This window comes from Pygocentrus nattereri, chromosome 6 (assembly GCF_015220715.1).
Source record: "Pygocentrus nattereri isolate fPygNat1 chromosome 6, fPygNat1.pri, whole genome shotgun sequence".
In the NCBI taxonomy this organism is placed as follows: Eukaryota; Metazoa; Chordata; class Actinopteri; order Characiformes; family Serrasalmidae; genus Pygocentrus; species Pygocentrus nattereri.
The window spans coordinates 32,605,522-32,631,399 of NC_051216.1; the positions used below are offsets into that span (position 1 = coordinate 32,605,522).

A 25,878-nucleotide genomic window follows, 5' to 3' on the forward strand; every position below is an offset into this window, starting at 1 on the left:
TGGGATCTGAGCTTAAATATTCAAAATGGCGGACGGAGGAGCAGCGAGTCAAGATGAGAGTTCAGGAGCAGGTAATCATTACTGCATTTTACATATTCATATTCATATTCAAACGCTCTTTCTCTCAAGCCAGATAAGCGGAGCAGAGAGCGTAAACAAGCCGCTCTCCGGGCCGCGGCGGCGGCGGCGGGCCGGCGGCCGCTCGCTGCCTGTCGGCGGATCATTGAGCGGGTGTGAGGGGGAAAGCGGCGGTGCAGGGCGAGGGCACATTAAAGGCGAAAATGCCCTCCTCTTTGTGTGATCAGAGCGGCGCCGAGCGCCTTACATATTCATATCGCCGACTAGCAAACGCGGTTTAGCATATTTTATTAGTAATCGGCCGCATCGTGCCGGATTATTTATCCCCGTCTCCAGCCAGCGGTTTAGGATCGTTTTTTCCTCTTCAGTGTTGTGAGGAGCTGGGTGGCCGTAGCTAGCCGGGCTAATGCTAATGCAGCGGCGGCTTTGTGTTTTTGTATTGTGTGCTGGGAGCCTATGGCAGATAAAAGCTTTGCATATTCATTTCCTCGGTTGCGCGTAATGTTTACGGTCGTAAATGTGAGCCTGCCGAGCGGCGGAGGGCTGTTCGGGGTCAGCTGCATGGCTGGAAAGGCTTTACGGCTGGTTTTATGCCCATATTCCCTCTCTTGTGCCTTTGTGCCCCTCTGCAGCAGCAGCAGGCTTGTGGCCCCGTTGTGTGCGTTATTCATGCGGGCCTGTTGGAGAGCAGAGAAATGCGCCGTTCAGCATATTCACCATGAATCCGCCTCATTGTTGGAGCTCTGCACGAAATGTTTCGTGCTTATCTGCCTTAAAACGGCTCGGCTAACATTTCACCTAAACAAGCGCAGACATCGAAACGTTTCTCTTTGTGTCAGAGGATCTCGACGAGGCTGGAGTCAGCTTCTTGTTCGCAAGCTTCTTGATCTAATTTAGCCGTTCCACCTTAAATGGTGCAGCGGTTATTATTATAACGCCTCAGGCGCCAGAATGTAACTGCTGCCCCACTTAAGGTGGAACGGGGAAATTTGAACAAGAAGCTGGGATAGGTGGGCAACTTCAGCCTCGCAGGATCTTGGACGTCTTTTTCTCTATTAAAGCAGCAGTCCGTCTTACAGGACGGCCGTGTAACAGTCAAATAAACATGCATTATGCAGATTGTAGCCGCTGTGCTAGGCGTGTCCTCGGATACACTTGGGTTTTTAAGTTTGCTGCCGGCTTGTTGAATAGCTTGACTGTACTGTTTGACCGTATTGTAGCCGGACAGCAGCTGCTGATGCATATGTAGCAGGCCAGCTAGCGGCTGAATGCATTTCACTTCATTAGGCCAGACTAGCCGGGGCACGAAGCGGCTCCGCTCTCGGTTTCACAGCTATTGTCTTGTTATATCACTTTAGATAGAAGCCTTTTTAATCCAGAAATCATAGTTGGCCTGATTGGGCATTGTTTTTCACATAGTAGACTTGAACAGACTCCAGGCTGCTGAAACGCGTTGACGTCCGTCTGTAAAACGTTGTCTAGATGTTTTACTTTCACAGCGCGGACTACAATTCAACACTGAGCACAGCCGAATTTTCATTACCTCCTCTCTCGCCTTTTTAAAGGGACACTTCAGCCAAAATAAAACCATTGACAGTCACTACACCTGTTATAATCACGCCTCCTCTCCATATGCAGTGGTCCTTCAGCAGTTTCTACAGTAAGATTTTCCTGGTTTAAAGACTAGGACCCCCACCCCCTTCTGATGATGTATCTTGAAGGTGGGAATACAATTAAAAAAAAAGTGCTGGGGGGTAAATGTTAGGGGGTGGGTTAGCAGTGTGCATTACCAAAAGTTGTGGGATGTGTATGTATGCTGGGTACTGTAGTGAGCGAAAACTGAAATACAGAAATAGTGGTTTGTCAAACTGTTGAGGGGCAGAGCACTGCACTACTAATGATGGCTTTACACCGGAGCTTCCAATTACAGCCAGTATTTCTCTCCAACAGTAAATGTTTCATGTGCCATATGGGAGAGAGAAACTGATTTCACTGAGATCTCTCTCTCTCTCTCTCTCTCTCTCTCTCTCTCTCTCTCATATTTAAACTGGCTGCTTTAGCTGCATTGGGGGAGGTGTTGGTTTGTGATTAAAGAATGCACAGGCTTAGGCCCATTAGCCTGGGGCCTCATTAGAAAGTCTAATTTTGGGAGGTGTCGGGGGAAAAGAACCGCTGTCCTGAAGGTAACACGTAGATCAGCTCAGAGAGACATTATGTTGTGTTTGTATCGAGCTCGGCTCTCGAGAAGCTGTGGCAAGCTGCAGCACGTTTGTGTGCTCCGTTAATAACTTATTGCTGTTTGCACGACAGAGGCCGGTCTCATTCTTTATTTTTTTGTTGCATGCAACAGGGAGGGAGTATTTAAAGCTCCAAGGAGGAGTTGAAAACAAGTGGCAGGCCCAGCACTGAATGGTCTGAAACACTGAACAAAGGCCTCCTAAAATGAACAGACAGAGCCATGAATGCAACCAGTAGGCAGCAACAAAACCTCTAGCTTTTGTCAGTATGGGATAATGGCATAATAATGTACAGGCTTAGAAAACGGATTGCACTAAAGCAATTACTGTACTGTACTTGTGGTTTAACATTAGTTAGTAGAAAGTGTTTACATTTGATGCTCAATTAATGCTTATTTTCAACAAACATGCATGGAAACTTGGCTGTGTTTAATTAAAAATGTGCCTCACAGTTATAAATCTAGACTTTAATGGGGCGATTTATTACTTATTTAACAGGTTACATATGAGTTGCGCAAAGCTTTGGGCACAAACATATCCAAGCTCTGGTGCTGTTTGTTTGATATGTGGTAGACTTGGCCAAACGCATGTAGACACTTTCAGTTTGACCTGGATTATCCTACAACAAATTTCTTGACTTAGAAAGGATATTGTTCCTTATAATGCTAATCATATATATATAGGAGCTTCCCAAATAAAATATAGCCTTTAGAAGGCTGTTGAATGCCTTGGGATCCCTTTAGTGGCTAATGTAAAATAACTAGGAAGGCAGATGATATGGAAATTGGCCCCTGTCAATATCCTTTGTTTTTTTATGTACATATCTGCCAGTGCCCACACAAATATTTACAAAATGTAGATGTTGTAACTAAGTCAGCATTGCAGAGCAATGTAATAGTTATTTGTAGAGGATCACAAATGAAAATGGGCAAATAAAGTGCAGGCGTTTTAGCACAGTAGCCCAACATCACCTAAACATTCTGTTCTTCCAGATCACAATAAATACATAATAAGTATCAGTCAAATCTAAACATCTGTCTATTCAGCGTTTAGAATTTGCATGTCAGACTACTAAAACAAAGGTGTGTACCAACATGTCAAATTGACCTTTACATTATGTGCAGCCATCCTAAATAGATGCTAAATTATGTGAAATGCCAAAAATATAGCAATATTTGTTTTATGTATATTAGGCTTAAATGGTCTTGATGGCTATGATGTGCCCATCCTACCTTTTCCACTTGAAAGTGTCCTCTAAATTAATTCAAATGGAATTTGCATGTGATTAATATACTCTCAGCACTGTTTATCTTCTTTGTGGCATTCGTTCCTCCTTTCAGTAAAACACTCTGCTAATGAGTTTCATATTTAAAATTCCATATTTAAAATTCTATCAACCAAGACATTTGCATAACATCATTATGCTGATGGCTTGTGAAAGCGTGGCAGTTGGGAGGGTTATTTTCTGCTCGTTTCAATGTTGTTTTTCACTTTGGCTTTGGTACAGTTACTTACTTTGAAGCCTAACTAAAGATGTGTATTTGCTTGTCTTGCTGACGGTCTGCCCTTTCCCCCTATTTAGTCTCAGTCAGATATAGAGTGAGAAGTTAGTGTGTTGTTTAGATTTTAATCTGTGAGAAATCTGACACTTGGAGGGGATGAAGTCTCACATTTAGGGGTAAACGTAACATCTTTGAGACATCGAGGTTATCGTGGTACTCCAATTCACCCTTCGCACATTTTTTTTAAAGGCTCCAGTAATTTGCCTAATAAAGTCTATGAATAAACATACACTTACTGCGACACTCTGCTGGCAGAGTAAATTGCAAGAGTGAATTAACTTCTTAAAAGAACGTCTAATGGGATCTGAAGTTAATCTGGATATGCTAATCGCAATGCGTGTCCCATGATGGAATTATGCCTACAGAATTGGCTGGATTCGCTCGCTGGAGTGTTGAAGCCGTAGGGGGGCCGTGACGGCGGCGCGGAATGTCGACTCGTTGGACCAGCGCAGCGTTCCAAAGAGGTTCCTCTTGCGCTGTATGTGCCCTAATAGTTTTTATTTCCGAAATCTTCGCCTTTTAATGCTCGCAGGTACCTTGTTTACCTGTCCTGCTAATTGGAATGCCTGCACTCTGCAGGTAATTGGGCCTGCGTGGGCTCCGACTGCACTGTTGTGCTGAGCTGTAGAGGTTATTTCTTTCCCCCGTTCTTTTCCCTCCAAAGCCATCCAATTAATATGCTAATGAGCTGATAAATATTTATGAAAAATGTAAATTATGCAGAAAGCTTTCAGAGCGCTGTGTGAAATGAATTGCTTGCAGGACTTCAAAGTGTTCGCCGTGCTAACGAGGCAGAGGAGGATTTGCATACGACTTTAATCAGCTGAATACTGATTACACTTCATTATGGGCGCTGCCAGCTGCACTCTTTGTTTCTGTTCCATTCCAGGGGAAAAAAAAAAGAATAAAAAAAAAAAGTTTTTCACACTCGAGCTGTCGTGACGATCATGGCAGTAAGAGAGCGAGCGAGCGAGCGAGTGAGAGAAAAGGAGCGGCTGGGTGAGGAGAAGCGCTCTTCTCTGCAGGCTTTACTGTATGTTGGTGCGTTATGCAGCAGACCGTGCAGTAGTGCGCCTTTGTTGGTATTTCTTTCCTTTCGGGTTCTGTTGGCGTGAGTAACTCAAACGGAGAAGCCTTTGCTGTTCAGAGTGTGCGAGTGCGACTCTCTTTGCGGTGCGTGAGGTGAAAGTGTTGCTGTGGATGCTCATGGAGACCATGCTGGAGAGAGCAGGTGCAGCTGTGGCTGGTGAGTGGGACTGTAATGGTGCGTGTGTTCGTTCTGAATGAAATCTTTTGGTGAGGAGTACAGAAGGAAGAGTGCATCTTTGCTAAGTAACTTGAGCTCTTAAAAAAAAAAAAAAATTTTAATAATGGTGTTTGAGCTTCTCCGTGCAGAGGGATGCTGGAGGTGCTTTTATGCACGTATGCTGATGATCGTGTATAAAGCGGTACCAGTTTTGACTTTGATACCAAGTACAGTATTTCAGTACTTGATACCAAAATGATGTTGTGGCATTAGCGTAGGCGATAAAAGCTAAATGTAGGCTGCATGATACTAGAAAAAAACTGACATTGCAAAAAAAAAAAATTCTGTGATCTGAAAAAAATCCTGGAATTTTTTTACCAGGTGACTTGAATTTTATTTGAAATCAAATAAAAATGATAATTAAAAATTGCTTTTTACTCTGGAGTAAAGAACTTTAATGCTATACAGTTGGTTTCCATGCACCAAACAGAAAAGCAGAGCATTGTGACTACTTGTCTCCATGTTTCCTAAGAACCCTTCTATCGGAGTAAATTATGTTGTAGTAATGGAAAATGAGAACCATGTGAGTTTCCTTTTGTACCAAGCAGCGAAAAAGTTGTAGCATGATGTGTTTGATTTAATTTGCCTTAAATGCACGACCTGCAATGTGACTATAGTGCATGTACTCACATCGTGATCACGATGCTGAAACAATATATTGTGTCGCCTTGGCAAAAATACAACATTGTGATACTTGGAGACATTGATATTTCATGATATTTAGTTTTTCTCAGGTTGGATCAGTTCAAACAGACAAAGACACCAGTAGTGCCTCATTAAAAAAACTCTTAAGTACAATGTAAACAGTCAGGTTTTATTTGATGTTTCACTTGCTGTGCTGCACGAAATCCATTCAAACAGGACTAATTGTCCTCTGTGTAATGGCCAGTGTTCTTTAGTTACTCACTATACCCAGAAAAGCTTATTGTGATGTATTTTATCACCATATGATACAATATTGTCATATTGGCCACCTCTACCATGACAGACAATTCATCAATATCTGAATACTTAGTCTGTTGGACTTATTACAGTTTAATTTTCAAGTTCAGTGTTTTTGCCTCATTCAGCATTCTGAATGGTGGATTAAGTGAGGTGAGGATGTACAGCATCACCGTTTATATTATGTGTAAAACAAATATAAAATTGGTTATACGTAGTGTTGAGTTGCTGTTTCTGGGAGCATAAGGTCACGTGTGTTACTGAATACATCATGTTTTTAGTTGCACTAGTGGACATGTGTCTTGCCATCAGTGTCAAACTAGCACGCGCAGTGTGACTGTATGCACAATAAAACATCAATGCAGTGATGGCCTTCTATAAATAAAGACATGAAAGTATTGGGGGATATTGAAAGGGTTATGATTGAGCATTAGAGATGTATCAATACACTTAGCCTACGTATTCATTCATGACATTGGGCTCACTGTTTAGTGTGCTTATGAAAAAAACAATATTTATTATATAATGTTGCTGTCGAAATAAAAACTCATCTCCAAAAAGACTTTACATGAGGGGGAAAAAACTTTAACAGAAATGAATAGAGAAATGATTTATTCTTAATCATTTTGGACCATTTCCACCGGTCCCTTCATTAAGGAATTTTGACCAAATGTAAGAGGAAGCTGAGAATTTCAAATGTCTCGGAATGAAAAATGGCAAAAATGGAGATACAAGGTTTTGTTCTGACAGCTGTGATGATCATCTATGATCATGTTGTTGTTGTTAAGTGAATTGAAGCACTTCACTTAAGCTACTCCGACTTTGTGCAGAAAGAAATCACAGCCAACATCACATCACGCGTCACAGTGTGAGCGTGCTGTCTCAGGACAGGTTTGTTACAGAATTGATTGAAATTATTCACGTTCTCCCCTCTGAGATCTGATCCGGCATTTTCTTCTCACCAGTACAGAAATGACATCTTTATATTTGATACCTCTTGCAACACTGGTCATGTATGATGATGCATGATTCCTGTTAAATGTTTGTAAAAACAGGCAGCATCATAAACCTAAACTTAAGTAATGATATACTATTCTACATTAGCTAGAACGAGGTGATTAAGGACAGGTGATGGTCCAGTTCAAGTCTGTCTCTGTTTCTTCCAGATTCTAGAATGAGTAATCCGTCAGAAACGAGTAAATGTGCAATGGAGAGTGGGGACGGAAACACAGGTGAGTTACCTGGCCATTAGACTAGATCGCTGTTCACCTGGTTTTTCGCCTCTTGCTGTTTTAGTCAGTACAGGTAGCTTATTAGCTGCTGTTTTGATTAGAAAGGTTCTTCACACTCCTGCATCTCATTTACAAGATTGGGTCTTCAAAGAACCATGAAAGGTCCTTCAGAGAACCAAGGGTTGGTTCTTTTATGGCATCTCTCCGAAGGACTCACCTTTACTGAGAGTGTTGAACAGATTGTTCTGTATACGGTGTTGGTTGTGTTTGTCTGTTTAAATTCACATCACTGTTAACACAGAGCAGCTTTTCATGCTCATGAAGTCGCTACAGTAAAATCTCCTGTCATTAATGTATTATCTTCTGTGGATTGTGTGACGGTGTGATGTGGTTATTTGAGGATGTATGAAAGCAGGATGGGGGAATGCCTCTGAATATTTATCACAGAAAGCCTTTTGCTTCTGAAAGAGGGGCCACGAGGTGTTCCGTGTCAGTTGAAAGGGTTTTTTAAGGCTGTGATCTATTGAGCGGCTGCCTCTTTCTCTCCCTCCAGGTGCCCAAACAAACGGACTGGACTTTCAGAGGCAGACGGTGCAAACAACAAACGCAATCACCAACGCACACGCACAGGCCCTGCTCCAACAGGTACGCTTCATCTCTCTCTCGCTCCGTCTCTCTTTCACTTGCTCTTTCTCTCCGTCCGTACCTCTCACACTCTCTTTAGCATTGCTTTCTTTCTCTCTTTCTCTCTCTTTTCCTTTAACACTCAGACACTGTTCTGTCAGTTTAAGGAAACATGTATTCTATGAGATGTAACCTGAGGACTGAGCAGGGACTATAGGACTAAGCAGGACTAAAGATCGAGAGGAATGTAGCGATGTCCCCGGGGGTCATTGTTTTCCACTGACATGATGCATCCTGTCGGAGTGGCTAAACCGCTGTCTGACCTGCTCTATTATTATCATACCTGTGAATGATACAAAGTGCACATTAATAAGCTCTGTGTGTGTTTGGCACAAGGCTTGAACACTGTAAGATGAGTGTGTGTGTGTGTGTGTGTGTGTGTGTGTGTGTGTGTGTGTGTGTGTGTGTGTGTGTGTGTGTGTGATCAGTATGCTGGATTTGTTGAAAGTGTAAAGTCTACACAGACGTGCCAGTGAAAAAAGCAATGCTGCTATCTCCTTTTTACAAGGGAAATTAATTGTGCCCATATGCTAATTAGCTGCTCTGCAGTTGCTCGGAAACAGATGGTGGAGAATATGCAAATCTATGCAGAATTTGCATGCACTGCATAACCGTTTCTTTAATTAACATACCCCACCTCCCTCTCCCTTCACGTCTCGGAGGACCGCAGTGTATTTTTATCACCAGGGCCACTAGAGCATTTGGGGTTCACTCTTTTATTTCTCTCTCTTTCTCTCCCTCTCTCAGTCATTCTCTCACTCTTTATCTTGCTCTGATTTTTTCCCCTTGATCTCTTTCTCTCTCTGAACTTGTCCTTTCTCTCTCTTCTCCTCTCCCTGCTTCTCTCTCTCTCTCGCTATTTTTTCATCCCTTTCTTTTCATCCCTATTCTTTTTCTCTCTTTCTAATTTTTTTATCATTTTTATCTCTTTCTCTCTCTCTCTACTCTCCTCCCCCCTTCCTCTCTTTCTCTCACTTTCTCCCCTGCTTGTTTCTCTTCGTCTCCTCACTCTTTCTTGCTCTTTTCCCCTCTGATTTCTCTTCTTTTTCCTTCTATTTTCACCCCCTTACTTCTTCCCTCCTGTCCTTTTTCCTCTGTCTTCTTCTGTTTTTTTTTTTGCTTTCTTTGCAGCTTTTGAATATCTTATTAATCTCTCTCTCCCTCATTTCTCTTCCCCTCTCTCTTCTCTCTTTTTCTATTCTCTCTTAACTCCTGCTCTCTGCCCCCCCACACTTTTTCTCCCCACCCACCCCCCTCTTGTGCTCTCACCTCATTTCTCCCATCTCCTCTACCTGTAAGATGTGGAGGGTGGGTGTATATATGTATATAATGTACAGAATTTCTCTATTGTAAAAATACATATATTTTTGTTCATCGCTCTTTTGTTTTAACAGATCTTTGTCATGCAATATGACCACAAGCACGGTTCATTTATCAGTTCATTCGTTCCATTTCTCTGTCATACTGAAAGTTGCTTGGTTGCTTGCTGAAACCCGGCTGGTTATGGGCGTTAAAGCTTTTGCTCAATGCAGTTTTCTAGGCAGTTTTCGAATCCTCTTTCTGGAGTGTTTTCTGCTCTAGTCAGGATGTGAAAGCTGGGGGTCTGTGCTCCAGGCCTTGACCCTGCTCTATGTTCTGTCTTTAGTGTAAGTCAGAGGATTCGGCTGAGCTTCCAGCCTCCAGCCAGCAGGGTGCGCTGCCCCAGACTCAGATCATGTTGGCCGGGGGGCAGATAGCTGGAGTAAGTGGCACGCAGCCCGTACAGAGGGTGTTCATGCACGCTTGCTCGATCTCACCAACATGTCCCCTCATACCACACAGCCAGCTTCCCTTTTCATCAGAGCCTTTCTTTACTGTATGAAGTGATGGACTGCAGAGTCAGCACCTTGAGGATGCAGATCTTCTTTAGGCTGGGGGACAGTATAAGAGTTGCTCATGATTAGGACCTGACCAATATTTTTGTAAACAGTTCTGAATTTAAGGAGCTAAATTTATGTCATCAGTTGATTAAAGCAGACCCCATTAGTTTAGATTGATTAGTGTAGGCCTGTCACAATTACTATGATTGGCTGACAGCAGTTATTCTATAATTATTGCAATTATTTGAGAGAAATTATTTTTTGAGTGTGAGATGGGTATGTTTTCATTAGTTTGCTTGTTACGCAGGGTGCTGGGTATCGTCTCTTGTTAGCTGCAAAGTAAAGAGCTAGCAGAGCAAGATAAGCTAATAAGCCAGTTTAGTTGCTTTAAACTTCTATTTTATTAGTCACATTAAATGTACAAAACAGACAGCTGCATCGTGAATCAAGTTATTTATGCAACAAGTAATCATCAGCTAAAATTTCATGATCATGACAGGCCTAATAGTGAGTAACTGACTGAAATTGTCAGTTAACTGTGAGCTCTATTCATCCCTGACTGTTTTGTTACTGATATATGTACATGAGTGCTGTCATGATTGCTTGTCCTCTATTGTACTCCATCAAAAAGCAGTCCAAGCTGAAACACTCCTTATAACTTCAGTGTGTGTGGGTGGGCCTACACCGCTGTAAGCTGAATAGGCAGATATGTGTAAATGAGTTGGTTTTTATGACCACAAAAATAATGAATTCCAAATGTTTTTTCTGCTTCAACTTAAATATTGTGATGCATATTGTGTACATTATGTCTTCAAGCATTATAATATGTTTCTGCCATATTGCCCACCCCTAAGTGCACCACAGTATTGTCTGACATTATCAGCCTTCTGATGAACCACTGCTTGTAATGCATGTCCTGCACTGCAGTGTTGTACGGTCATGAGTCCTGAGAGGACTGTGTTGTTGATCTCCAGCATGCACTGTACAGTCTTTGTCGGTCGTTAGTTTGCTGACTTTCTGCATGCGTTCACCGAAGAATTACTCATGCATTCATTCTGTGTCGAACCTCTGAGTCCGTTACTGTCCTCCATAAAGGCTCAGTGTGCTGACCAGTGTAGATGAAGCTGTTTTGGGGCATTGGTGAAATACTGGTCACAGGTTTGAGGCTGTGTGGAGGAGTGCATGTTAGTGTGGAGTTGAGCATGTGGTTCTCAAGACCAGCATTGTGTCAAGGAAGTAGTGCAGTTCTGTTTTCATCCATGTGTTGAGCTTTTTTTTTTTTAATTAAGTGCGTCACCAGCTTTGAATATCATATTAATTATAAATGTGGTATGTGCTGTAGTCCGTGTAGTTTGACTGATTTGATTGTAACTAATAACTCTCTCTCTCTCTCTGTCTCTCTGTCTCTCTCTGTAGTTGACTCTGACCCCAGCGCAGCAGCAGCTGCTGTTGCAGCAGGCTCAGGCGCAGCTGTTGGCAGCTGTGCAGCAGCACTCGGCCAGCCAGCAGAGCAGCACCACGGGAGCCAGCATCTCCGCCTCCGCTGCCACACCGATCACGCAGATTCCCCTCTCCCAGCCTATCCAGATCACACCAGTAAGAGCCGCGTCAACTGTTGTTTTACTGGAACATCTAAATATTCTGTTTTCACATCTCTCTTTTGTATAGATGTGTATTAACATGCTAACGAATGGTGAAATAATAAATGATAAGCTATTACTCTGTATGGAGGTTGTGTTTAAAGGTCTGCTGGAAAAAAACACTCAGGAGAAGAAAATGCAAAGTTTTCCCCTAACTTCATCAGCCAAGACACGTTTGGTGTCCAATGTTTGCTTCTTTGGTTTTATGCTGGAGCGAATAGCTAATGTAATGCCTAATTCACCAATCTCAAATAGCATTGCTTATTTGTATATATATATATATATATATATATATATATATATATATATATATATTAGGCATCAACATCAGTCAGATTTGACCTAGTTTTAGACTGATTTTAATGACGTGGTTATTGTACTCTGAAAGAGAAGAATGTTTAGGTGACACTGACCCTGTGTGACTATAAATAAATGCTATAATTGTGTAATAATAATTGTGAGTTATAAATGACCAGTGAACCTACACGGACCTTCTGAGTTTTATAAAATGTTGATAGTGTTGTTTTTGTTTTTTTTTTTAACTTTTTGGTCTTTGTCTTATAACTCCCTTTATGTACCTTTTTCATGTGCATGTATTTAAAAAAAATACATCATAGGCCAAAAGCTTTCTATAAAACTATTTTCTGTAATAGTTTGTGTAATACGTTCAGGTAAGAGAGGTTTTACAGGCATTCAACATTTCAGACATCTGGTTCCCATATTCATTACTGTGAACAATTTTGAAGTTTCTCTACAATGGCCCATTTCCATCAAACCACACCGAATGACCATGATTTAAATTTTGTACAGAAATTAATTAAGGATTGCCCGGTAAAGATTTATAGCTATGCAGTGTACTTTTGACCTTTTCTGTGCCCAGACATTTGGAGTAAGGAAAAATAATTGAGAAAAAAATGACCAAGCTGTTGCTTGAAATGTAGAGACCGCAGCTTACAGTGTAAAGTGCAGTATACAGAGATCTCTAAAGCTGCCAATATGTTTAATGAGTGATGTGTTTCTCTTTGTTTGTCTGTATCTTGCAGCAGTTACAGCAGCTGCAGCAGCAGCAGCAGCAGAACCTCAACCTTCAGCAGTTTGTGCTGGTGCAGCCAGGCCACCCCATCGCCACTCAGCTGCAGCCAGCGCAGTTCATCATCTCGCAGACGCCGCAGGGCCAGCAGAGTGAGCACTCCATCCTTTCAGCCTCCACACAACACTGTGTACAGCCAGCCTTCTTCAACTTCTGCTGGCCTTTACTGATTTCCTTTTTTAATGTGTGTTTAACAGGCCTCTTGCAAGCCCAGAATCTTCTAACTCAACTACCTCAAAGCCAAGCCAACCTCCTGCAGACTCAGCCAAGCATCACCCTCACCACACAGGTTGGAAAACTTAAATTACATTTTACAAATTAAAGGCCTAAAATATTAACTTAAATTTACATGGTACAGACAGGTGTCCATAAAAAAAAAGTGGTTCTTCTATGGATTTTTCAAGCGTGCCTAATCTTGGTCTTGACTTTTTGTGCTGTTACTGTTTAGCCCGCAACACCGACACGCACGATAGCAGCTACCCCCATCCAGACCCTCCCCCACAGCCAGACAACGCCAAAGCGCTTGGACACCCCCAGCCTGGAGGAGCCCAGTGATCTGGAGGAGCTGGAGCAGTTTGCCAAAACCTTCAAACAGAGGAGAATCAAACTGGGCTTTACTCAGGTAAACCGCTACATACACACACATCACATGCGTACATATTGGCTTAACATGTCAAAGCGTGGAGCATTTAGTCTCTACTGGGATATGCACAGTCCTTGCCTTTTACCTTAAGTGTAGCTTAGAACTAAACTGTTATTGATTAGTAGCATAAATATACATAAAAATGTGAACAATAACCTATTAATCAAAGCGTTGGCTGAAGATTCTCTGGAAGGGAGGGACAACTTTTTAGCATTCACACAGCTTTTGTGTGTATCGTTAAAGAGAGGAAACCCACACCTACAGGATGTAGTGAAACTACATATATTTGCTGTCAAATTGTGTATGTAAAAACAACCTCTAAGTATACATAACACACCCTAATGCAGTTTTGTTTTCACAAGATAAATTTAGGCTGATCAACATACCAGATAGTGCCTGACTAACAGACTCCTCCCTTCCAATACTATATAATTAGGCTTTATAGCTTGGTTTTAAGTTGAAAAATTTACCAGAGCGTTCACTGTAAAACAAAGTAAAGAACGTGTTACTTGAAAATCTGCTACAACCGTCAAATGTCAGTATTTAAGGCAATAAATAAATAGCATTAAACCCGGTGTGGAAAGCATATTTATACTTGGAGCTGACAACATTGCAAATCTCCTATTATATATAATCTGCTGATTGTCTGATTAATAACATAATCAATACTGGTAGTAACAGCCCTGTTATCTTTCCCTTCACTACACTGTTTAGAGTTATTATGGATCTCTGTAATGAAATATCTCTTTGAAAGGGGGATGTCGGCCTTGCTATGGGAAAGCTTTATGGAAACGACTTCAGCCAAACCACCATTTCTCGCTTTGAGGCCTTGAACCTGAGCTTTAAAAACATGTGCAAGCTGAAGCCTTTGCTGGAGAAATGGCTTAATGATGCAGGTATGTCTCTACTCTCCCCCCCCCCCCCCCCCCCCTTCACCCCCCCCCCCCCCCCCTGTCTGTAGCTCCAGATTGACCTAGCATGATGTGAAGAATGTTGGATAGGATATGGAGCAGATTCCTGTCATAGCCATCTGTAGTTGAGAGTTTCCCGCAGGTCAGCTCACTGCTGAACTTGCATAACTGTTTCAAGTAAACACTAGAAATGCATTTCACTGCTTCAGTGCTCATTGCGGTGCATATATAGTCTGTGTCTAGTTTCAGCAGTTGGGTTTGGTTTCATATTATTTTTTAAATTTGTGGTGTATTAAATGCAGCGTTGAGTTGAGCTGTCTCAAACTACACATCCGGCCTGCAATACAGTTTTATACGACCTGTCACATATTTACAATTCATCCTTAAAAATATGTTTTTCCAGTTTTCTGAGGCTACAATATAATATTTACATGCCCAACAGGTAGATTTGCACCAGATACTGTGGCTGGTTATCAAACATAAGCTTTCAGGCTATTCAAATGAAACCTGAGCATGAATGCTGCACACTGAGTGAGGATGGATGTATTTAACCTCTAACTAACTTTAGTATAATTAGCAGTCGTGCATTCATTCAGGACACAGTAGTAAATACAATGAGGCAGAATTAAGAATTGAATGGAATTATCAATTGAATCCACTGGGAACACAATTTTAACCACTTCAACAATTTACTCATAAAAACTTCGCGAACATTTAGACCATTTAAGCTCCATATAATTCTACTGTTAAAATGAAATTTTCTGAAAACTAAAATATTTATTAGACTGTGTATTTGTACCACTGCTACTACGACTGCTAATAACAATAATATTGATAACAAACATGTAATTAAAACTCGAAAAATTATGCTACACTTTTTGTATCCCTTTTTTTTCTCCCAACCGACCCCTGTTAAGGAAGACTACCTGGTTACTGACCCCCATGTAATTTGAGTTTTAAGAGCCATGGAGGAATTTGCGCGACACCCCTGTGCATGATGAACTCAGCTTTCTTTCTTTCCAATGCATTGTAATGTCTCTTGCACCTCATGTCTACAGAAGCTCAGGATTGAACTGTAGCCTCAGGTACTTATATCCATCCTTGTGTGTGTTTGCGCGCGCTGTGTGTGCAGAGAACCAGACGTCGGACCAGGCCCTATCCAGTCCCAGCTCTTTGGGCTCCCCTGGGCTGGGCATGGAGGGCCTCAACCGGCGTCGCAAGAAAAGGACCAGCATTGAGACCAACATCAGAGTGGCCTTAGAAAAGAGCTTTCTGGAGGTGAGCGATATCTTCTATTAGAACCATTTGACTCAACAAAAGCTTTTACTTCATAATTTGATATGATACTTTTGTAGATGAATTCTGAAACTTTAGAGTAAGCCCTTAACATGGGAAAAGCCTTAAACTCGCAGTGACTGTCTCATATTGAAAGGGCATATCTGGTGTCTTTGCCCTCTTCAAGCAGAACCAAAAACCTACCTCTGAGGAGATCACCATGATCGCCGACCAGCTGAACATGGAGAAGGAGGTGATCCGTGTGTGGTTCTGCAACCGCCGGCAGAAGGAGAAGAGGATCAACCCGCCTAGCAGCGGCAGTGCCGGCAGCACCCCCATCAAAGCAATCTTCTCCCCCTCCACACCCCTGGTGCGTTAAACAGATAGATGCACATATATAATAAGTAGACATGTAATTACACATACTGTCAGTGTAAAAATATGACATGAAAAAGTGCAAAAAACTATATCATTAAACTGATGTTGGTATAGATGTCTTCATCTCATTCAGAAATTCTAAGTTTAACGTCTTCTGTTGCCTTTGTTTTCTCTAGGCGCCTTCCACAGCCAGTCTTGTGACCAGTACCACCCCGACTACACTGACTGTAAATCCTGTTTTGCCTCTCACCAGCACAAGTGTCTCCAGCATTGGCTTCACTGGTAAGCAACATCAGAGAACAGAAAAGTGCAGACTAGGACGCAGCTAATGTATAATTTGGCTGATAATATTGATCTGTATTGAAGTTCTGCACTTTTGTAGGCATCTAGGGAATCCCACCGATAAGTTGCTGAGTTTCTTTTTCTTTTTTTTTTAAATAACAGGTAATTTGTTTTGTGATTTAACTTGGAACATAACGGCATACTTTAAAGGGCCCATGTCCTAAATTTTCCTTGTATTTTTTTATTTATTATTTTTTTTTACCAAGGTCTTGTTTGTAATGTTTTTAATTCCTATTTAAATCACCATTTTCCAACCTTTCTATAACCTTTAGATTTCAACTGGCTGGTTTTTGTTCCTCTGCATTTAAGAAAGATATGTGTAAATGACTTCTTTTTTTGATTGGCTGCCCTGCATTGTGCCTTACAAAGCAGTCGAGGCTGAAACACTCCTTATAACTTATAACAGCATGAATGGGTTGCAAACTGCTATATGTTGACGGGTGCAAATGCATTGCTTTTTGTGATGATTCAAAAACAAAACAACAGATTTAGGATGTTTCCATATATGAAAAGGTACATTTTGAAGCTTTCAATTTTCCTTCAATGTTCCATGATATGGACCTTTTAAAATTGCTCGTTTGAGAGGTCAACATTGTGAGAATTCATTGTATCTACTTATTTTAAGGTTATTTAAAAGCAGATTCATTTTTCGTGTTTGTTTTATGTTACTCTGCCAATTTCTGCTGTTTTGACTTTAAGAAATTTGACAGTTGAGGCGTGACAGTCAGTAATTAAAACTGTTGGAATCTCTTAATTTTTAACCATATAAAGCTTTGATTGATTTTACTGGTTGTTGGAATTAGTGGTTCCTTAAAATCAGTATTTGGAACATTTTATAACTGCTTCCTATCAGTCAGGCCCTAGTGAACCCACTGCCTGCCCCGTTTTCCAGGCACGACTGTGGGCTCGGTCTCCTCCAACACTGCGTCAGTCATATCCTCTGTTCCCGTTGTTACGACTGCAGCCTCGTCTCCCTCACTCAGCCCCTCCCCCAGCACGATGCAGGCGTCCTCGGCTGAGTCTTCAACATCACAGGAGCCAGCGACTACAGTAACCCAGGCACCATCCTCGCTGGCCAATACACTGGGCACAGGGCAGGTGATGGTGGCGGCACCCAGCTTGTCAGCTGCACTGCAGGGGGCTGCCCAGCTTCCCACCAGCGCAAGTTTCGCCGCCATGGCTGCAGCTGCTGGCCTCAACCCGGGCCTCATGGCCTCCTCACAGTTCGCTCCTGGGTATGTAGCTGTGTGTATGTGTGGATCACAAATTAATACAATCACTTATATTACAGTGCTAATGTGGCCAGTAATACTCTATAATGTTGTCCATAAAAACACAATAGTATGTTAAAATTCAGACTTGAAGAGTGCTACTACTGTTTTAGCTATACATTGTTCATGTTTATAGATAAGAGTATGCATATAGTATAAAAAACATATATGAAAGTCTATTTGACATTACTTAACAACATGACACAGTTGCATACAGTGTTAATTGGTGGGGTATAAGCTTCTATTCTTTATATAACTGAAATTGCCTTTTGTCTTTTGTTTGTGCTGTGTAGTGGGGCTCTGCTGAGTCTGGCTCCTGGTGGTTTGGGCAGCGCGTTGAGTCCAGCACTGATGAGCAACAGCACCTTGGCCACTATCCAAGGTGTGTGGAGCGGCAAGTACACCTATCTTTTCCTTTCCAGAGTGCATGGCTTCAGCAGCTTAAGATTCACCTGTATCGCTAAGAGTTATGGTAATGATGCAGTTTGAAATGGGCCGTATTGATTAGTGCAATCTGAAATGCGTTCTGACATGGTGTTCAGGTCAAATTTACTCACATTTACTTTGCAGCAAATTAGTAAAATGTCTTTGAAAAACTGTACTTGCCTTTTGGCACATTTGGAAGATTAGGTCAGACCACCCTTGGCCTTTTTGTGTAGTATTTTCAAATCAAGAAGGGCTTGTTTATTGACCTATACATGCTCTGACCGCAATCAGAACAGAGCTCATTTACATCTATTTGACTTAAAGTCACAGTAACAAAAATAGCCTGTTCTATTCTAAGAAATAAAGAGATGTTGCAAAATGTTCAAGTCGAGAAGAATTACGATGGTTTTTAAAGCATAACTATTAGAAACACACAATAGAAACACAGTGTTGGGTAGCAACACTAGACCATTGTTGTTTCAAAAATATCCATGTGCTCATGAGTTTTTGACATAAAGCCTGTCGAACCTAGGAAAAGTCGCTATGTAGAAATGCTTTTGTGGACAAACCATAGATGAATTAGCTGATTAGTTGAATCAGGTGTGCTGAAGCAGTTTGAAATAAACATAGGTAATTTATAGTTGGTCAGTGAAGTAACTTTAATTACCTTCTACCGTAGCTCTGGCATCTAGCGGGACTCTGCCCATCACCTCTCTGGATGGCAGTGGTAACTTGCTGTTTGCCAACGCCAGTGCCGGGAGCACGCCCAACCTGGTGACGGCGCCCCTCTTCCTGAACCCACAGAACCTGTCTCTGCTTACCAGCAACCCGGTCAGTTTGGTGTCCGCTGGGGCGAGTGCAGGGGCCGCTGGAGCCCTCAACCTACATGTTGCCGCTGATACCCACCACAATGCTGTCACCACGGCAACCGTGCCCGCCTCCACAATCACCACCGCCTCTAAGGCCCAGTGAAGGCTCTGCCCATTCTCTTTCCTCTTTCTTCTTATTCCTTTCCCCTCTGCTTTTCCTCATCAATCATTATTTAATCCCTTTGCTACCACCAAAAAGAAACTCGAAAAGAGGTTTTTGTATTATTATTTTACTGTTTCTCCTTTTTCATACTTCCTTCATCCATTTTGTTTCAAACGATGTACTTTTTGGACCTAATTTCCTGCTTTGATTTTTCAGCAACAACCTTCACGAATGTTGGCATTACTAGAGAGCCTGGCGTAAAAGATAGCCGAAACATAACTGTCTCTGGACTGCACGCTTACTCGCTCGGTAATGCAAAGATGTGTTCGCTTTGAGTGAGCTCGCCTCACTCTTTTTTTTTTTTTTTGCATTTTTATATCTTCCGTTTTGGTCCTAAACACTCCTAACCAAAAATGTGTACTGATATTGTTTACTTGTCATATCATTGCTCCTCACTGATAGCGTTAATAGTCTTTGTTGTGATTGCCATCATCATCACCTGAGGAAGGTGTCTTGACACCTCACGATTTGAAATGTTTCCTTTTTAAAGGCGCTGCTTTGCAGGCCTTTTGGCGTTCATATCAAATCTTTCTAGAGCTTTTCCTTTGGCTTCCTGTGGTTTCTTTTTTATCTATTTCAGCTTTAGACTTATCATTCTCACTTGTGGTTACAAGGCTTTAAAGGAGTAATAAGTGGCTGCGATTACGGTTTCATTGCTTTAAGGAATCGTTTGACTGGTCTCTGGTCTGGAAACACTGATTTAACAAAGAAAAAAAATTCTCAATACTTAGTAGCAGAGTTTTTTAAGCATACTCTAGGGTGGGTCTGAAGCGTGGACCCTAAGTTGGGTGTATTTACAGAATACTAATAGCTTTAAAGGATTGCGCAAGCAGTCCATCAACAGAGGATGCTTTTTGAGCGGGTTACGGGTTGCCATGTAGATCACGCACTGAAAACTCCTGGAAACTGTTGTGCTACTGTATGTCATCGGTGCGACTGTGCGATGTCTAGACTGTGACCTGTATTCATCCAAAATCTGTCAGCCTCTTAAGGTCTTCCCAACAAAGGGTGTGCTTTCTGTGTGGTCTCCTGGGTTGGTCTAGGTGGTACAGGATGATGCCACCAATCACGTGGTGGGTGAATGTTCAGAAGGCAACCCGGCCCAGGAGAGAAGAGGATTTCCTCTGTCCAGGAGAATTTTTAAGGTGTTTGTTTTTCTACTTGTGCACAGTACCTGTACCAAAAAAAACTGGATTTGAGAACTGCAGTCTGCCTGTTATTTAAGGAAAAACTCATCACGCTTTTGAGGAAGAGGTTCTTTTTATTTTCGAGGCCTTTGGCAGGCCTCTCTGTCGAGATATACCAAAAATATTTGTTGAAAAACCTTGTTGCTGTATATTACCGTTGTAGCGTAGCGTAAGTCTAAATATTTATGAGTGGAGAGGCTCTTGACAGACCACAGGAAAATATGATAATGCAATATTTTGAAGATCATTTCCAAAGACAAAACTTTCCTTTTTGTTTTCTAGTTGAGATGGCTCTCCCTGCTCTCGTCAGTGCAGCTAACCAAAAAATAACCCGAGTGGATGGGGAGGGTGGAGTTTGTAAAAGGTTCGGAGGCGGTCAGGACACACATGCTGCAGCGACGACACCCCAAAGTAGCCTGTCCGCCTCCATGTGGTTGGTGAAAAGTCTTTGTGAGTGAGAGGGAGGAAACCGGAGCGGGTCGTCTCCCTCTCCCTAATAAAGTTAATATATTTGAAAGATGTTGGTGTGAGTGGATGGAAGCAATGCTAGTGCATTTGTTTGCCTTACAGGCTCTCTCTTGGTTTTCTTTTTTTAATCTTATTATTATTCGCTCCCCTGTGTAGCTGTGTTTTAATTGGTTTGATCCTTGGTAGACTGAAGTATCCACTATGGAGGCAGGTTGGGACCATTGTTTGGAGCTTTAGCAGGGCGGTCTTGTCGTCCCCTTCCCCCTTACCAATGTAATTCAGCCATGACGTAAAGCTTGAACCAAAGTCGTTTTCTCGCTAGCTGCTGTGCCTGTGGGGTCCAGCGAAGCGCTGGCCACACTATCACTACTCTACACTACTGATAAACTTCCTCATCTCTTACTTTTCACACCTACAGCTCATGGTGAGCATGGTAAAAATGAACTATGCGTTCAGCTTTAAAGTGAAATATATAGCATAGTGCAGTGCTGACTTGTTTTAGCCCTTGATATCAACGCATTTAGCGATCCAAAGACTAAGGAAGGGCCTTGTCTGTAAGTGCTATTCATTCTTATGTTCTAGGTTTGATGCAGTTATGCTGTAGTTGACAGGCTTTGCTGAATCTGCCCTCCAAATATCACACAGGTTTCACTGGATTCCACTCACGTTTTTAATGATCTTGCCACTGTAGCATCTGGAACCTGTGGAATGCAAGAAAACGCTCCACTATTTGCCTTCTGGGTATGTTGCTCTGAGCTTGGCACAGCACTGGCACACTCCCATAAGGCTGTAATGGTACATAATTGTGGTATACTGAAAGAGTAAACCACTCTCTTTTTAAGCATTCATATATAAAAGGTACAGTCAGGACATTTTATTTTGTATTTATTTTTTTAAACAGGCTGTTTTTAGGCTGCTGATACATCCTTGGTTCTGGTCTCCAAGCGCAATAGGCATATATGCGTCCGTTTCAGAGCACAAGTGCTGTCAACCAGACCATGTTAATAAAATTGAGCTATAAGCATGTACTGATTGTACCTCTAAAACCTCACTGGCCGAATCTGAATTTTTCCAGTGCTAGCTCCTTTTTATTTTGCCCCATTACTACCCTGAGTGCTATCCTCAAACTGTTCCTATTGACCTGTCGATTTCTCTCATTTTAAAACTTTTGTTATATATTTTTCTTTTTTTTTTTTTTAATTTGAATTACCTCATCAGCACTTAAAAGGAAGTTTCACTTTAAGCAAAATGGCACCAACAGACAACTCCAGAATGTAAAAGAGCTGTTAATTTTTCAACTGTCCTTTTTTTTTCTCTCAAAATTCTCAGCAATGCATTCTAGAAAAAAAAATACACATATAATAAATAACGTCGAGTCAAACTACTACTGCTATTTCAAGTACTACTACTTATAGGGTATCTCCAGGTTAACCAGTTCTTATTTTATTATCCTACTTGCCAAAGTAAATAGGCCTTTGTCTTTGCGGCTGGGTTGATGTCTTGTTGCTGCTCACTCCGCTGGTTCCGTTCCCGAGGCCTCAACATGGCCCTCACGGGACGTGTAGTTTTATGTGTAGGTAAAGTATCTCAGTTGTTTTAACGCAGTGATTTGGTGACCGGTGGTGCCGGGACCATGGGAAGTTACTGAAATATTTATCTGAGGAACGACTTCAAAGAATTAGAGAAAGAACTGTTGTTGTTTTTTTTTTCCCTTTCTTTTTTTCTAAATTCTATATATATATACGCATATGTAATATACTCATATTTTATATTTGAACTATTATCAGAATTGAATGTAGTGTTTTGTCATGCTTATTCACAAAAACTGAGAAAAAGGCAAAAAAAAAAAACCCTTCTTTTTATGATAGCAATTCTGAAAAACTCAAGACCAAAAATAAAGACCACACCCCTTGGAGGTGGGATGGCTGTTGTTTAGGCCCCTCCCACCCTGAGATACAGTCTGTTATTGGGAGGGGTTTGCTATGGTGCTCCCACCTTTTACTTTTGCTTAAGAAATGGACTCGAAAGCACCTGATCTTATTTTAGTTTATTTTTTTGTTGTTTTTAACAATCATTTGATCTTATTTACTTCTGTTGCCTTTAATTTGTTTTTTTTTTTTTTGTTTTGTTTTTTTGCATAGCATGAGGGAGCAACATCACTGGCTTTCTTAGTTTAATAAAATTAACTTATCCTTATCATTTATGCCTTACTGTAGTTTTTAGAAGATTGATGCATTGTAGCAAACTGTAGTGCGGGTGTGTCAATGTGAGTGGAGTTTATTTTCGCGTGAGCGTTTGTATGAGTGAACGAGGATACACCCTGGCATGCTTCTATGTCTAACTCACTCGGTGCATATTGACCGTTGAAATAACGCTGTGAGTATTGGACTCGTCGTTTTTTTATGTTTGGACATAGAAATGTTGCTACCTATTTAGGTGTGACTCAGGCAGGTTGGAGACCTGCTGAAAAAAGCTTTATTAATAACCCGACTCCAGCTGTTGTGAAGGCGAAGGGGTTATCTTAGTTCTTGGTGGTGGTGCACTTGCTTTCAAAGGTCATTCTGCAGAGTAGAACTGGTAACACTTTATTTAAAACTTGCTGCATAACACTGACGTAAACATGCCGTAAAAATGTCATATGCTGTTATGACAAATATAACTGCCACGTTACTACAATCGATAATTGTCATGAAGTGTCAATGTTTGACATCATGATGGCTAACTAGATTAAGCTACACTTTAACTAGAAATTTGCATGTGTGGAACCCAGTAATGTAATTTTCCAAATATTTATATTTACTATAATATTTTGTGCTCAACATGGTCAAAAAAGTACTGTTGTAAATGTAACAAAATGAATAATACTTTGTAAAAAAGTCTTACTTTGCAAAAGTAACACTCTGCTCATTTGTAGTCCATATTTACATTTTGCAGAATGCGTCAAACCATTGTAAAAGACCTTCAGGCTACTGCTGAAGTATTACATTATCCATTTTAGGGGAAAAAAAAATAAGACCAACTTGCGTAAAGGTCCAATAATGTAATTGGTAGAAAATATGATCAAGCTAAAAATGTTAAATTCCCAATAATGTAAGAAGATATTGCTTAAACATTCATTATATTATCAGTTTAGATATTGTATTATATTATTGGCTAAGTTGTTACATTATTGGGGTTTATTACATTTTTGACCAAGTTCAAAGTATTGTTACTTATCATTTATGGATGATATTACCATATTGGGGAATTACTACAATACTGGCTTCTACAACATGACATAAGCTGCCATGATGATGTCTGTGGGACTGTTATGTCGATGTTGTGTGTCAAGGTTCACGTAAAATGTTACCATGGAATTTCTTGATCAAACTGCTTGGAAGTAGAGTTCTAACAAAAGGCCAGCTGAAACATGTGGGACAAATGTGTCTTTTTTTTTAAAAAAAGAGCATTATAGCAGATTGATGCAATGGCAACCACTTGTATGCTTTTTAACCTGTGTGATTTAGGGTGGTATTCTGACGGATTGGATCGATAGCACTTCTGCAGCAGATCTGTTGCAGTGTTAGTTGCGGAGAAGTGGTCTGAGTGGGTGATTAGATGATTCCTTTGGCTTTCAGAATGACTGTTTGTAGCCGTGTAGTTTCTGGCTTGTGCTTTGCTGCAGTAGGCCTCGAGTCTGTTGCTAGGGGAAAAAAAAAAGACTGGCAGAAGTTGTCATGCACCAGATGGGAGGGCTAGCTGGTCTGGGTAAAGGAGCTGTTGTATACCTCATTTCTAACTCGAGACAGAGTGAAAAATTGCTTTAATCTACTTTGAAAAATGAACTAAAAAAAAAAAACAACCCTGTCCTAAAAGAGAAGCCTGCAGACGTCCATTTAGTGCACGGGGTGAGGATCTAGCTACGAAGACGACACGCGTGTACGCTCGTGAGCATTAGGACTCTTGGTTTGTTATGGTTGCAAGCCTCATATTTATTTTACCCCTGAACATATTTGTCTTTGTAGGTAACCTTGTAGTTTATTTTTTATGATTTGACAATCGTCTTGTTTAACGTCTTTCTTTTGTATGAATGTAGCTACAGGGTTTCTTTTGTATGTGAGCGAATATACATGCTGTCTGTCTCAGTCTGCTAGGCCTTCATCCTTTCTGTGGTAACCAAAGACTTCCAAAGTGATTGTATGGACTAAACTGTCTCTCCTCACTCCCTGCCTTTAGCAATGGATTCGACGTCACCTCTGTTACACCTTCAGCTGGGTATCGGTCAGGGCGTGAAGGACAGGGAGGGACAGGCTTCTCCAAAGGACTTGTAAAATTAACCCCTCATGGGCTGGGTAATGTTTGTTAGTACACACTGAAGGATGTCCTGTGCATACTGCAGCCTGCTCAGGATGAACTGTCTGTTCTCTGGACTTCATCGTCTTTATGGCTGTAATGAAAAGAAAAAAAAAAAGAAACATGTTTCTATACGTGTCGCTACCAAAAACACATCATTCTGAGGTCACTTTCACACTGTCCGGCGATTTCAGTGTGCTGTGTTTGTTTGTTTATCCTTCACAGTTTGTCTCTGTTTCCGTCATCTCGTTTTTCCTTGGTTTGACTGATCAGCTGTGCAACTATGCATCGTTGTCCTGTAGGCCACTGGGGCTGTGTCTGAGCGGCACAACTCTTTACCAAATGGGTCTTCGGCGTGTCAAGCGACAGCTTTACTCCGAGCGCAGGCTGTCGGCAGATGTTACAAGCTCTATCCCAAAGCAAAAATCCAAATATATGAAAACGTTTGACAAACGCAGATACCAAAGATTACTCTGTCTTTTGTCCTGTTTCTCTCTCGTCCTCTCCGAGTCCTTCAGCATGTGTATTAAGGAACAGAACCCAGCTCTGATGTTTTAGTCCTAACCTCAGTAATTCCAAAGCTTAGATGTATATTTTGGTATTTTTCTGAGATACTTAAAAGACGTAAAAAAAAAAAAAAAAAAGAAAAGAAAAGAAAAAAAAATCAAAAACAAGTTTGTCATTTTAAATTTCTCGTTCGTTGGATGTATTGCTCTTTTTCTGTCACAGCATGGAGTTAATTGCAGAAACTGTCTTACTCTTAGTAGGTTAAACAAATAGTATTTTTATATGTTTTGGGTGTGTCGATGTATGTGATATCAGTTTCACTGCCCAAGTTACCATTGTTTTTAAAGCAAAAGAGGAAAAAAATAGGAAAAGGTTTAAAAAAAAAAATCATGTACATACTGCTTCAGTCAAGCCGTTCTGTAAATGGTCATTTGCATTTCCTACAGCTAAAGCTCAAGGAATGTGTCTTGTTTTTT

The 25,878-nt window shown here is 41.2% G+C and overlaps 1 protein-coding gene across 8 annotated transcripts; it reads left to right on the forward strand.

Annotated features, from left to right (window-relative positions):
• On the forward strand, window positions 1-25,587 carry pou2f1b (POU class 2 homeobox 1b). Of its 8 annotated transcripts, none has more exons than XM_017695200.2 (14): window positions 2-71; window positions 7,292-7,357; window positions 7,911-8,002; window positions 11,317-11,496; window positions 12,584-12,722; window positions 12,828-12,919; window positions 13,079-13,252; window positions 14,028-14,169; window positions 15,308-15,462; window positions 15,647-15,829; window positions 16,014-16,119; window positions 17,072-17,414; window positions 17,744-17,844; window positions 18,556-25,587. In XM_017695200.2, the coding sequence occupies exons 1-14, from the start codon at window positions 26-28 to the stop codon at window positions 18,846-18,848; spliced, it is 2,112 nt and encodes a 703-aa protein (XP_017550689.1). In that variant the 5' UTR covers window positions 2-25; the 3' UTR covers window positions 18,849-25,587. The 8 variants fall into 8 exon arrangements, with proteins under 8 accessions (XP_017550695.1, XP_017550689.1, XP_017550692.1 ...); XM_017695203.2 differs by having other exon boundaries at window positions 17,744-17,832; XM_017695205.2 differs by having other exon boundaries at window positions 17,144-17,414.
• The last annotated feature ends 291 nt before the right edge of the window (window positions 25,588-25,878 follow it).

Excerpts from the sequence above, each read along its gene's own strand:
- pou2f1b (XM_017695200.2), top strand. The coding sequence starts at position 26 with ATGGCGGACGGAGGAGCAGCGAGTCAAGATGAGAGTTCAGGAGCAG. Across the intron at positions 12,723-12,827 it reads GACGCCGCAGGGCCAGCAGA|GCCTCTTGCAAGCCCAGAAT; the intron begins GTGAGCACTCCA and ends TGTGTTTAACAG. Across the intron at positions 15,463-15,646 it reads TAGAAAAGAGCTTTCTGGAG|CAGAACCAAAAACCTACCTC; the intron begins GTGAGCGATATC and ends GCCCTCTTCAAG.